Source organism: Gopherus evgoodei, unplaced genomic scaffold (assembly GCF_007399415.2).
Source record: "Gopherus evgoodei ecotype Sinaloan lineage unplaced genomic scaffold, rGopEvg1_v1.p scaffold_34_arrow_ctg1, whole genome shotgun sequence".
In the NCBI taxonomy this organism is placed as follows: domain Eukaryota; kingdom Metazoa; phylum Chordata; order Testudines; family Testudinidae; genus Gopherus; species Gopherus evgoodei.
In genome coordinates, this window is record NW_022060016.1 from 6076048 (window position 1) to 6090308 (window position 14261).

Sequence of the window (14261 nt, forward strand, 5' to 3'; positions counted from 1 at the left end):
TCAACACATGTAAATTCGATGCTGATGTCAGGCTAAGGCAACCACTAATGACACGGGTGACTGTGTTCAGTTCCCAATCACCAAGATGCTTATGTTAGCGTCTGCCCCACAGCACTGCACAGATTCGCACTAAAGCGAATACCAGCGCCAGGTGTCAGGGTGTAAATCTGCTCCCCAGGAGGTTCCTATCAGCAGTGCGGGGGGTGATCTTTTTAAGTGCTCTAGTGGGAGCAGTAGGACAGACTGCCATCCAGTCTGCCTAACTAGGTGAGAGCTGGCTGGGAGGGGAGTTAACAAACTTCAACGTTGCCCAAGTGATTAACCTGGTCAGTGGTGGGGAGCCCTTGACAGGCAGTGCCTCTGTGCAGAGACTGGTCAGACCCGTCAGCGGGAGGCACTACATTCCCCAGAGACAGAAGAGATCAAAGGTCCAGGAACCTCCCTGAGTGTTTATTCTCTTGGGTGTTTGCAGAGTCCGGCATCTCAGAAATGACTCCGCTGCAACTCGTGAACGGTTCGCATCGCTGCGCTGGGAGAGTCGAGGTGTTTCACAACCAGCAGTGGGGAACCGTGTGTGATGACAGCTGGGACTTACAGGATGCTGGAGTTGTGTGCAGGCAGCTGAGCTGTGGGACAGCGTTATCAGCCCCCACTAGGGCTCACTTTGGACAAGGATCTGACCATATTTGGCTGAATAATGTCAACTGCACAGGGAGAGAAGTTGCCCTCTCCGATTGCAGGGCTCAGCCTTGGGGAGAGAATAATTGTACCCATGAAGAAGATGCCGGTGTCGAGTGCTCAGGTAACTTGCATCCATCACGTCACTGTGGGTGGTGCAGGGATTGGGTGGGAAGCTTTCAGCACAGACCCAGCTCTCCTGTCTGACTCAGCACTGACCCCAGTGCCCCAGCATGGTTCTAAGGGCTTGTACTGCAGGGAGCCGGTTCGGGGTCACAATAAGTGTCGCTCTTCCCATGGTGTCAGTGCTGACCCCATTTCCCCCACACAGTTCTACAGGCCTCGGCTGCAGGGAGCAGAATGGGGGCTCAGTAGGGGGCACTCTCCCCTCGCAGTCAGTGCTGAGTGCAGTGCCCCAGCACAGCACTTAGGGCCTGCGCTGCAGGGAGCAGTACGTACGCCTCAGCGAGAGACCCTCCACGTCGCTGATTGCTCTGATTGCCCTGCCCTGCTACAGCACAATGGGGCTCTGTGCAACCGTAGATCCCGTTTGTGGGATTTGGGATCAAATGGAGCCTGAAGACACTCAGGGGTCCCTTCATGTGGGTTTCCTACCCCTGCCACTCTGGGTAATTTCCATCTCAGCTACCTCTGAACCTGTAATATCCTCTGCTGTGACTGGAGATAGGTTTCTTCCTCATTTCTTCTCCTACACAGCCCATGAGTTTCTGTGTCTGATTTCTCAGCTGCCCTGTTCCACCCCAGAAGCGGCTGCATGGCAGTAGTGGGGAGCAGGGCTGTTAAGTGAAAAAAAATGTTTTGTGATTAATCATGCAATTAATCGCACCTTTGCACAATAATAGACTACCATTTATTTTAATTTTGGGGGGATGTTTTCTCCATTTTCAAATATATTGAATTCAATTACAATACACAATACATAGCAGGAGATACACAATTCTCCCCCAAGGATTTCAGCCACAAATTAACACATTATCACCATGATGGCCGAAGCATGAGGGGGCATATGAATGGTGAGCGTATCCAGCACGTAAATAACTTCCTATACCAGCTGCAAAAGTGCCATGCCAACGCCTGTTCTAACTTTCTGGGGACATTGTAAATAAGAAGCAGGCAGCATTAAATCCCATTTATGTAAACAAACTTGTTTGTCTGAGCGATTGGCTGAACAAGAAGTAGGAGTGAGTGGGCATGAAGGCTCTAAGTTTTACATTGTTAAATGCAGTTATGCAAGAAAAACAAAATCTATATTTGTATTTTGCACTTACACAGGAAAGAGATTGCACTACAGTACTTTTATGAGGTGAATTGAAAAATACGATTTCTTTTATCATGTTTACAGTGCAGATATTTGTAAACCAAAATAATAATAAAAAGTGAGCACTGTACACTTTGTATTCTGTGTTGTAATTGAAATCAATATGCTGGAAAATGTAGAAAAACATCCAAAATATTTAATAAATTTCAATTGGAATTCTATTGTTTAACAGTGCAATTATGTGATGGGGTCAGGACTCACCACCGCTGGCACCTCCTGCTGGTTGCTCTAGGGATTAGCTCTTGTCAGCTACCAAGTGCCCTCTGTGTGTGGTGTCTCACCCGTTGTCTGCTCTGCTGGTTTGGGAACCACGTTGCTTCCCGCTAAGTGGTGTCCTCTTTAGGACACTGCCCTCTGGCAGTGGCCACTACTCCACTCTCACCCCCTTCCAGGGGATTGTGTGTGTGTGTGGGGTTAACGACAGCCGTGCACTTCCTTCAGTGGCCAACCACAACCCCAAAGTCTAGCCTCTCACCTCAGGGGCAAGTTGCAGTCTGTCTCCACAGTCCTCCATGGCCAGGTGCAGTGCAAGGGAGGGACCCAGGCCGACTTGTTACCCTGGATCCTGACCCAGGGACCCTCTAGTGGCAGCCTCTCTCTGCCCTCTTTCTCTTCCCTCTTGTCCGCCTATCTTCCCTGGGCCACTTCCTCTTTGGCCCTGTGCACCTTGTCAACCCTTTTTAGCAGGGGCTGCAGACTGGAAGGTAACAAGATCAGAGCTCTCTTCTGCTTCCTGGAACCTCCCCAGCACTGCTCTTCTAAGGTGCTACGTTCTTTCCTCAGGCACCAGTCCTTCTCCCTTGCTAGTCAGGGAGAGACTGCCTTCTTCTTTGCTAGGCAGCATTTATATAAGACCCAGCCTGACCGTGATTGACTGCCTCTTCCTTGGCCCTGATTGGCTCTCCACAGGCCTTCACTGATTGGCTGCTGGTTTGTGCAGCCTCTCTGGTCTATCCCAGACCTTTTCCTCATGGAGTGGGGCAAGCGCCCCACTACAGATTAAAACTGTGATTCATTTTTTAAATTGTGATTAACTTTTTTGTGTTGATCGCGTGAGTTATCTGCGATTAATCGACAGCCCTAGTTTGAAATAAAATATTTCAGGTATTCTGCACTTTCTGAGAATGACATTTTCCTCGAACCTCCTTTAGCTTTTCTGTTTCTGGTGTTGACGCTCACTTACTTCCTCACTGCTGGAGAAACACAGGCCCAGCACCAGACACAATCCGTAACTGCCGACAGTGGCGGGGGGGGTGTGTGTGAACATGCTAGGTATAAGTCAAGCAGCAGCTCGGGGGTGGGGATGGGGGGCATGTGACCCTGCACCCAGATGGATCAGGTATCATGGGGTAGCTGTGTTAGTCTGTATCCACAAAAACAACAAGGAGTCTGGTGGCACCTTAAAGACTGACAGATTTCTTTGGGCATAATAAAATTATGCCCAAATAAATCTGTTAGACTTTAAAGTGCCACCAGACTCCAGACTGATCAGCTACTCTGAGACTGAGTTAACTATGATTAATTGACAGCCCTAGTGGGGAGTGAACCCCTAACGGGCAGTTGCAGAGGTTATTCAGACCCGTCATTGGGAGATGCTACGTCCCCTAGCATCGCTAGTGATCAGATGCACAGGAATCTCCCTGAGTGTTTATTCCCTTGGGGCTTTGCAGATTCAGGCGTTTCAGAAGTGGCTCAGCTCCGATTGGTGAACGGCCCAAGTCCCTGTGCTGGGAGAGTCGAGGTGCTTCACAACCGTCAGTGGGGAACCGTGTGTGATGATAGCTGGGACATAACTCATGCTGGAGTTGTGTGCAGGCAGCTGGGCTGTGGGACAGCGCTATCAGCCCCAGGCAGAGCTCAATTTGGGCCAGGATCTGACCATATCTGGTTGGATGATGTTCACTGCACAGGGACAGAAGTTGCCCTCTCCGATTGCAGGGCTCGGCCTTGGGGAGAGAATAACTGTAACCATGGAGAAGATGCCGGTGTTGTGTGCTCAGGTAACTTGCATCCATCATGTCACTGTGGGTGGTGCAGGGATCGGGCTGGGAAGCTTTTGGCAGAGACCCAGCTCTCATAAGTCAGTGCTAACCCCATTTCCCCTCCACAGTTCTCCATGCCTGCGCTGCAGGGAGCGGGATGGGGCCTCAGTAGGGGGTGTTCTCCCCTCGCAGTCAGTGCTGGCCCCAGTGCCCCAGCGCAGCACTTAGGGCCTGCGTTGCAGGGAGCAGTATGTGCGCCTCAGTGAGAGACCCTCCACGTCGCTGATCGCCCTGATCTCCCTGTCTCACTACAGCACAATGGGACGCTGGGTAACGAAGATCCCATTTGTGGGATTTAGGGTCGAATGGAGCCTGCAGCTGCTCAAGGGCAGTAGAAACCTGGGACCCCTTTATGAAGTATGGGGCTCCTATCCCCATCACTCCAGGTGATTTCCAACTCAGCTAATTACTCCTGAACCTGTAATATCCCCCACTGCTGTAACTGGAGACAAGGTTCTTCCTCACTTCCTCTCCTACACTCATGAGTTTCTGTGCCTGGTTTCTCAGCTGCCCTGTTTCACTCCAGAGGTGGCTGCATGTCAGTGGTGGGGAGTAAACAGGCAGTTGCAGAGGCTCTTCAGACCTCTCAATGAGAGCCGCTACATTCCCCAGGGTCACTAGTGATCAGATGCACAGGAATCTCCCTGAGTGTTTATTCCTTTGGGGCATTTGCAGACTCAGACATTCCAGAGTTGACTCCACTCCGACTGGTGAACGGTCCGAGTCGCTGCGCTGGGAGGGTCGAGGTGCTTCACAACCAGCTCTGGGGAACCGTGTGTGATAACGGCTGGGACATAACTGATGCTGGAGTCGTGTGCAAGCAGCTGGGCTGTGGGACGGTGTTATCAGCCCCAGGTGGAGCTCGATTTGGGCCAGGGTCAGACCGAATCTGGCTGGATGACGTTCACTGCACAGGGACAGAATCTGCCCTCTCCAGTTGCAGGACTCGGCCTTGGGGAGACAATAACTGTAACCATGGAGAAGATGCTGGTGTTGTGTGCTCAGGTAACCCTCCATGATGTTACTGTGGCTGGTGCAGGGATTGGGCTGGGAATCTTTCAGCACAGACCCAGCTCTCCTGTCTGAGCCAGCGCTGATCCTAATTCCCCAAGATGGTGCTCTTCCCATGGTGTTGGTGCTGATCTCATATCCCCTGCACGCTTCTACGTCCCTGAGATGCAGGGAGTGGCATGGAGGTTCAGTAGGGGCACTCTACCCTCCCAGTCAGTGCAGATCCCAATAGTCCAGTGTGGTGCTAACGTCATGTGCTGCAGGGAGCAGCTCAGGGACCACCATCAGAGCTGGATATCAGTGGTGGTGATTCAGCCGAGGACAGGCAGTTGCTGTGTGTGGAACCCATTCAGATCCCTCATTGGAAGGTGCTATGTTCCCCAGCATCTGTAGCAACCAGAGGCAGAGGAACTTCCCTGAGTGTTTATTTCCTTGGGTGTTTGAAGGCTCAGGCATCTCAGAAGTATCTTTGCTCCAGCAAGTGAATGGCCACAATCGCTGCGCTGGGAGAGTTGAGGTGTTTCATAACCAGTAGTGGGGTACTGGGTGTGATGGCAGCTGGGACTTACATGATTCTTGAGTTGTGTGCTTGGCTGTGGGACGGTGTTATCAGTGCCACATGGGGCTTGGTTTGGACAAGGATCTGACCATCCCTGGCTGGTTGATGTTAACTGCAGAGGGGCAGAAGCTTCTTTCTCCAAATGCAGGGCTAGGCCTTGGGGAGACCATAACTACAATTATGCGGAAGATGCCAGTGTTGTGTGCTCAGGTAACTCCAACCTCCATTACACTGTTGATGCTGCAGAGAGCCTGTTGATAAGCTCAACAGAGCATGTTTTCCTGTCTAAGGCCTGGTCTACACTAGGGGGCGAGGTCGATGTAAGATATGCAACTTCAGCTACAGGAATAGCATAGCTGAAGTCGATGTTTCTTATTTTGACTTACTTCTCGTCCTCATGGCACGGGATTGATGTCTGTGGCTCCCCCTGTCGACTTCGCTACCACTACTTGCCCTGGTGGAATTCCGAAGTCAACGGGAGCATGTTCGGGGATCCTTCTATCACGTCTAGATGAGACGTGATAGATCGATCCCCGATAAACCGATCGCTACCCGCAGATCTGGCGGGTAGTGTAGACATACTCTAAGTTAGTGCTGACCCCAATGCCTCAGCACTTTGCTATGGGTCTCTACTGCAGAGATGGGTATGTGTGCTGTGGTGAGAGGCCTTCATCTCTGCTTGATTGTTCTAGTTTTTAGAAAATTGATAAGGGAAGCAAAGGGACACAATAAGAACTCTATGGCCAGCAAAGTTAACGGCAACAAGAAGGAGTTTTTAAATTATATTAAGACCCAAAAGTATCCTGACAATGATATCGGTCCATGCTTAGATGGAAATGGTAGAAATATCAATAATAATGCAGGAAGAGCAGAAGTGTTCAATAAATATTTCTGTTTTGTATTTGGGAAAAACAGATCATATAGTCTCACCCTATGGTGATGATAACACTCTGTTCATTCCTCTAGTGTATCAGGAGGATGTTAAACAAAAGCTGCAGAAGTTAGATCCTTTAAAATCAGCAGGTCCAGATAACTTGCATCCAAGGATTTTAAAGCAGATGTGTAAGGAGCATGCTGGACCGTTAATGTTGATTTTCAATAACTCTTGGAGTGCTAGGAAAGTCCTAGCAGCCTGGAAGAAGGCTAATGTTGTGCCAGTTTTTAACAAGGGTAAAAGGGATAACTCAGCTAATTACAGGTCTGTCAGCCTGACATTAACCCCAGGCAAGACAATGGAGTGACTGATATAGGAGTCGATCAATAAAGAATTAAAGAAGGGTAATGTAATTGAACATGGGTTTATAGAAATTATTTTCAATTATTTTTGCTGTCCGTTGGCCACTTTTTAATCCATTGGATCTGGGCTATGTTGGTTCTGAACAGTGTTAATGTTTCTTATCAGAATGTCTAACTTCTTAAAGAGTCGAAGTATGTGCAACCTTCTGGCAGGTGGAGCTGGCAGCAAGGGTCAGGGTCCGTACAAAACAGAAGAAACACAATACAAAACAAAAGAAAACAGAACTGGCTCAAGCCCACACCAATTGGGGAAAATTAAACATCACCCTGGGCACCTCGCAAAGGTAATATTTGCCAACTTGCAAGCATTCACTCTGCCTATAGCAAAGAAAATATCTAATAAAAAGGCAAAAGGAACCCGTGTTAATTTGGGAAAACACCATAACCACCATTTGCAAGCATATGACCACGAGTAAACACCCACCCCAGAGTATGTTGGGCAAGTGTCCTTTGCCTCATTCAGATTGTGCTTACATATAATGCATAAATACTGTTATATTTATCCACCTAACCTGTAATCCTGCTTCTTCCCAAAGGCAAAACAGGAATATTCATCTCCCATGTCTGCCTTTTCTGCATCCTTATTGACAATTTTGCCGTCCCTGCCATACATCGGATCTAGGCCATTCCTAAGATTTCTGTTTGTTCCCAATACATTACAAATACTACTTTTTACTGTAGTTACTCCTTTCTGATCTGCGTCATTAGCTAATTTTCAGGGTCAAGTGGATTGTTTCTGTTCAACGGAGAGATTTAAGATTCTGTAGCTAAGTGGGCAGACGTGATCCTGCGATGTATAAGTCGGAGAATATCAAGTAAGAGGAGGGAGACAGTTATTGACATTGCTGGATTTCTGCAACACAGTCCTGGTTATTTACAAAGCATGTACAAAGTCCTGTCTCGCTGAAAACAGCAGAAATCAAACAAAAGGAGAGAGTTTCATTGCTCACAGTTCAAAGTCTCTTTCAGCCCATCCTGACCCCAAAGCTCTTAGCATTTTTCAGACGGTCACATGATCAGCGATTCTCTGGCTCTGTCTGGGCTTCTTTGCTCCTTCTCTGAATCATTCTCTGTAACTTAAAACTAAGATAAAGATTCAGCATCGGCCCCATCTGTTGGTATTGGTGCTGTCTGCACGGATCGCTAGAGCTTTCCCCTCGCCCCTGCCAGTTAAATGAGAATTTAAAACAATAACTCCTAGGAACCCAGGTACTCTGCCATCCACACAGGTTTCCTTGTCACTCTGCATGCTGGAGTCCTATATTCACTCATGGAGACATCAGTCTTAGTTGGATCTAGATTATCAGTGAGTTCAGGGTTCATGCCCTCTCGGTGAGGCCTATCCGTTGTGGACAGGCTGTCTGTAGAAGATGGCAATGTGCTGAGATAAGTTGCATGCTCTTGCTTTTGGTATCAGCAAGGATAAGTTGTTCAGCTTTTAACGACCACGTAAAGTCCCCTCCAAAAGGAGTAAGTTTGGGATTCTTTTCCAGGATGCTTTTTTCCAGTCATATAGCCGCTGCTGCAGCTTCTGTCCTTCCTGCACGGACATTCCATTCTCCTCTCTCCTGGCATCTCGCGTCTGGCACGCTCCCTTCCGGCTCATCTTTTCCTCCACCTGCTGCAATGCTGTCCTCGGGCACTGAGATACGACCAGGGTTACGCTACACAATTACTTCGGTATAACCACGTTGCTCAGGGCTGTGAAAAATCCACACCCCTGAGTGACGTAGTTATACTGACCTTAACTCCCCATGTAGAAAGTGCTATGCTGGCAGGAGAGCGTCTCCCGTGGACACAGCTCCCCACCTCCATTTGAAATATCTCAAGGTCCACAAATGAAAAAAGTTTGAAACCCCCTGGCTTAGAGCATCTTAATCAGAAGTGTTATGACAGCAGCTGTGCTGATGCAAGTTTATAGTGTCACCTGCCCTAAACTGCAGTGTATCTCTGACATATACAGGTGCAGGGGGCCTGGCCAGGTCTTGCTGCTGAACATCAAGTCACTGAGAAGCCTGGTGGGAAGCAGCCCGGGGTGTACTAGCTATATTCCTGTGGGAAGTTGGTGTGTTTCGGTTGGAGCTCTGCTGACTAACTGGCGGAGTGCTCCACCACTGTTAGGGCCCTGGGCTGGGACCCAGTGGAGCATGGTGGGCACAGGTCCCCCTACTCCAGCCACCCCTTCCCCTCAGGTGGTGGCCCATTGGCTCTGACCACAAAGCCTAACACCTCCCTCCCCCATGAATAAGGGCAACTCTATTGACTCTGGCCATTGGGCCACACAGCCCTGAGGGAGAGGGCACCCATATCAATCCTTACCATTAAGTTTTCTACCCCTGAGAGTGAGGGCAGCCGAATTGACTTTGACCACTAAGCTGTACAGTCCTGGAGGCAAAGGCAATTATATCGGCTCTAGCCATTTGGCCTCACTGCCCTGAGACAGAGTGCGGCTCAGAGGATGGGGTGCACTCACCCCACACTGGATGGGGTTCCCTCACCCCATCACAGGTGACTTGATCACAGGCTATAAGTACCTATATAGGAAACAAACTATCCAGCTGAGAAAGGTACAGTACGATCCAATGGCTGGAAGTTTAAGCAGTACAAATTCAGACTGGAAATATAAAGGCATACATTTGTAATGGTGAGAGTAATTAAGCACTGGAACAATTTTCCAAGCATCGTGATGGATTCTCCATCGCTGGCAATTTTTGAATCAAGACTGGACGTTTTTCTAAACCATCTGCTCTAGGAATTGTTTCAGGGCAGTTCAGTCTTGTGAGATTAGAAAGTTGGCAACCCTGCCCTCTTGCCACGGCTCAATGGGAACAGTATTCCCTACGCTTTCCATGCCCTACTCTGCTGAGTGCTCACTAACTGTAAAGCAAGTCAGGCTCCACCCTCCCTGCCGTGTTTGCTCTCTGCTCTTGCTAAATGAGGAGCGTTGCCTGATTGTTGCATTAGTCATAGTGGGGCCTTGAGGGGTGTTTCTGGGAAGAGGAGGAATTGATTACGCAAGTCAAGTGTTTCTTTGGTGCAATCTGGTTTATTTACAAAGTCCTGTTTCCCTGAACACAGTAGAAACAAGCAACAGCTGGCAGTTCCCTTGCTTTCAATTTCCAGAGCCTGCCTCTCCAGCCAGTCCTGTGTCTCAAGGCGCTACGTTCCCTGTGTCACTAGAGATCAGATGCACAGGAACCTGCCTGAGTGTTTATTCCCTTGGGTGTTTGCAGGCTCAAGCATCTCAGAAGTGGCTCTGCTCCGACTGGTGAATGGCCCTAGTCGCTGTGCTGGGAGAGTCGAGATGCTTCACAACCAGCAGTGGGGAACTGTGTGTGATGGCAGCTGGGGCTTGTCCGAGGCTGAAGTTGTGTGCAGGCAGCTGGGCTGTGGGATGGTGTTATCAGCACCATGTGGGGCTCGGTTTGGACAAGGATCTGCCCGTGTGTGGCTGGATGAGGTTCAGTGCACAGGGGCAGAAGCTGTCCTCACCGAATGCAGGGCTAAGCCTTGGGGAGAGCATGGCTGTAACCCTGGAGAAGATGCCAGTGTTGTGTGCTCAGGTAACAAACAGGGTGGCAGGAGCCTGTGCTGTGGGAAGTGGAGCGGGGTCTCTGCAGAGGGTGCTAAACCTGGCAGTCAGCCTAGGTGTGTTGGTGTGTGTGTGCATTTCGGGTTTTGTGTGTGGTTGTCTCTGTACCTGTTTCTGGCAGTGTCAGGATTCCCTCTCCACTCTGAACTCTGGGCTACAGATGTGGGGACCCACGTGAAAGACCCTCTAAGCTCATATTCTACCAGCTTAGGTTAAAAACTTCCCCAAGGCACAAATTCCTTTCCTTGTCCTTGGACAGCATTGCTGCCACCACCAAGTGATTTAACCAAAAATTCAGGGACGGGTCACTGGAATCCCTGTTCCCCCAAAATATCCCCCCAAGCCCCTTCACTCCCTTGCCTGGGGAGGCTTGAGAATGATATACCATGTAAGCACAGACCAGACCCTTTATCTTTAGGGCACTAAAATCAATCAGGTTCTTAAAAGAAGAACTTTATTATAAAGAAAGAAGTAAAAGAATCACACCTACAAAATCAGAATGGAAGGAACTATACAGGGTAATAAAAGGATTTAAAACACAGAGGACTCCCCACTGGACTCAACTTCACAGTTACAAAAACAGAAATAAAACTACCTCTTAGCATAGGGAATATTCACAAGGTAAAACAAAAGATAACCTAACGCATTTCCTTGCCTTACTTACAATTTTTGTAATCTTAGATGGTTCATTTCAGGTAGGTTTTCAGATGTTGTACCTGCATGGTCTCTCTCTCCATCTGGAGAGGGAACAAACAAAGAGAGCACAAGCAACCCCCACCCCATTTGAAAGTATTTTCTTTACTTATTGGTCCTTCTGGTCAGGTGCCAACAAGGTTATTTGAGCTTCTTAACCCCTTACAGGTGAAGTGATTCAGTATAGCTGCCCAGGAGGAATTTTATGCTACTCTTTCCTTTATATTTATGACAGGCAGTGTTTGTGCAGGTGTGTGTGTGAAGGGGTGCGCACGGGACAGTCTATGAATATTTGCATACATATGCGGCAGTGCGTGTGCGTGTGGCAGTGTGTGTGTTTGAGGCAATGTGTGGGTGTGCACAGGGACATATGGGGGTTGTGCATGTGTGTGTCAGCTTTTGTGGCATTGCGTGTAGGGGGGTGCAGTGTGTGTGTTTATGAGTGAGTGTGCACACACAGGGGTGGGGTGATATAAAAATGGCTCCTCTCTGCTCTGTGCAGAACCCCCTATCCCCCCACATGCGGTGCTGTGTATCCAGGCACCTGGCAGCTGGGAACAGCCTCTCATGCCCTGTGCTTTGTGTTTCAGATCAGGGCCAGCTGAGGCTGCGGCTGACGAGTGGCCCAAGCCCCTGCTCCGGGCTAGTGGAGGTGCTGATTAACAACACCTGGAGTGCCGTGTGTGATGCCGGCTGGGGCCTGCCGGAGGCGGAGGTGGTGTGCAAGCAGCTGGGCTGTGGCACGGCGCTGTCAGCCCCAGGGCTTGCTCAGTTTGGCCACGGGGCTGGCGACGTCTGGCTGGAGGGCGTGAGCTGCTCGGGTCAGGAGTCTCTCATCAGCGAGTGCCAGCTGAGCCGGCTGGGTCCTGGGCTGTGTGGCCGTGGCTCCGAGGCCAGCGTGGTGTGTGCCGGGCAGGCCGGTGAGTGACCAGTGTCGTAGCCATGCCCATGTTCCTGCATTCAGGGTGGGTGGGAGTGACACCTTGGTTGTCCCAGCAGTTACCACAGCCTTGCTCAGCCTGAAGCACCACTCCTGGGTCTCTGAGCAGCCTTCTTCACCACGGGGCTCCCTCTCCTGCCAGCCCTGGCTCTGGTGCTGGAAGCTGTTATCCCTGCAGGCAAATCCAGAACACAGATCTAGGGGGCAGAGAACCTGTGGGGTCTGGAGTCAGCTCTGTGTGAGACTGTGGGATGGGGCAGAGAGGTAACCTCAGGGTGGGTCTGTGGGAGTGGGGGTCAGAGTTGGCCCCATAGGGGCTGTGGGGCAGAGGAGAGAGTCAGCCATGGGCAGTGGTGGATTATCCAATGGGCCTTCTGGGGCCCGCGCCCAGGGGTCCCAGCCAATTGGGGGCCCCAGAAAAATGAGTGCCCCACCCCCAGCAGAAATCCGCCGTGGGGCAACAGAAGCCCAGAGCCCTAGCAGAAGCACCAGGTGAGAGGGCTGGGGAAAGCCGCCGTGCCCTGAGTTCAGTCCCCAGCAGAATCCACCATGGCAGGTGGGTGGAATGGGGGAATCCCCAGCTTGGGTGACCAGGTGTTCAGTTTTTGACCGGAACATCTGGTCAAAAAGAGATCCTGGTGGCTACGGTCAGCACTGCTAACTGGGCCATTGACTGTCCAGTTGGCGTCGCTGTGCAGCAGGGCTGGCAGGCTCCCTGCGGCTCCCAGGAAGCAGCTGGCATGTCCCCTTTCCAGCTTCTGAACGTAGGGCAGCCAGGGGGCTCCACACGCTACCCCTGCCCCAAGCACTGCCTCCGCAGCTCCCATTGTCCAGGAACCAAGGGCAATGGGAGCTGCAGGGCTGGTGTCTGTGGACCGAGCAGCATGCAGAGCCACCTGGCCACACCTCCGCGTAGGAGCTGGAGGGGGGACATGCCGCTGCTTCTGGGAGCAGCTTGAGGAAAGTGCCACCCGGATCCTGCACCCTGACCCCCTCCCAGGCCCCAACCCCCTGCCCCAGCCCCAGTCCTGATCCCCTTCCTGGCCTCTGAACCGCTTGATCCCAGCCTAGAGCATCCTTCTACACCCCAAACCCCTCATCCCCAGCTGCACCCCAGAGCCCACACCCCTAGTCGGAGCCCTCATCTCCCTCACCATGCCCCAACTCCCTGCCCCAGCCCTGATCCCCCTCCCACCATCCAAACCTCTCGGTCCCAGCCCAGAGAATCCTCCTACACCCAAACCCCTCATCCCCAGCCTCACCCCAGAACCTGCACCGCCAGCCAGATCCCTCACATCCTCCGTACCCCAACCCCCTGTCCCCGCCCAGAGCCCTCTCCCACCCTCTGAACCTCTGAGCCCAAGCACAGAGCCCCCTCCTGCACCCGAAACCCCTCATCTGCAGCACCACCCCAGAGCCCAGACTCCCAGCTGGAGCCTGCACCCCTTCCCACACCCCAACCCCTTGCCTCAGCCTAGAGCTCCTACCTGCACCCTAAATCCCTCATCCCTGACCACATCAGAGTCTGCACCCTCAGCAAGAGCCCGTACCCCTCCTCCCCAGCCCCCTGAGCAAGCCCGGTGAAAATGAGTGAGTGAGTGAGGGTGGGGAGAGCGAGTGATGGAGGGGGGAAGGAGAGTGAGCAGGGGCAGGGCCTCAGAGGAGGAGCGGGGCAGGGGGCAGGGCCTCAGAGGAGGAGCGGGGCAGGGGGCAGGGCAAGGGTGTTCAGTTTTGTGGGAGTAGGAAGTAGGCAACTGCTGCGGACCCAGGACTGGAGGAGTGCTAGCTCCCCACTGCAGCCCCGGGACTGTGGCTGGGGGGACAGAGCTTCTCCGGCCTTGGGGCTGCAGTGCAGAGGGGGGGCAGTGAGGAGCAAATGGATTGTGAAATGCATTGTGGGGCTGCAGTGGGGGTGGAATGGGTCAGGACTGTGGGTGGAACATGGGCAGGGCTGCAGGGGATGGGGCCGTGTGTGGGGTTGCAGGATGAAGAGGTAGGGAGGGGCCCCCACTTGCTCTGGCTCAGGGTACCAGGAAACATTAATCTGCCTCTGGCTCTGTGTGTGTGTGTGTGTGAGGAGGGTGCTGTGGGGTAGGGTGACCATATTTCCC

At 51.6% G+C, this 14261-nt stretch overlaps 2 protein-coding genes across 2 annotated transcripts in view; one reads left to right on the forward strand and one right to left on the reverse strand.

Moving 5' to 3' along the window:
- Positions 1–14261, reverse strand: part of LOC115641316 — a 627798-nt gene that overhangs the window by 395100 nt on the left and 218437 nt on the right.
- Positions 1–14261, forward strand: part of LOC115641394 (deleted in malignant brain tumors 1 protein-like) — a 44522-nt gene that overhangs the window by 26790 nt on the left and 3471 nt on the right. Inside the window, exons 7-11 of the mRNA XM_030544518.1 lie at positions 473–802; positions 3688–4017; positions 4735–5064; positions 10159–10488; positions 11801–12130. Coding sequence (XP_030400378.1) covers positions 473–802; positions 3688–4017; positions 4735–5064; positions 10159–10488; positions 11801–12130 — 1650 coding nt within the window. The remainder of the gene's footprint in view (positions 1–472; positions 803–3687; positions 4018–4734; positions 5065–10158; positions 10489–11800; positions 12131–14261) is intronic.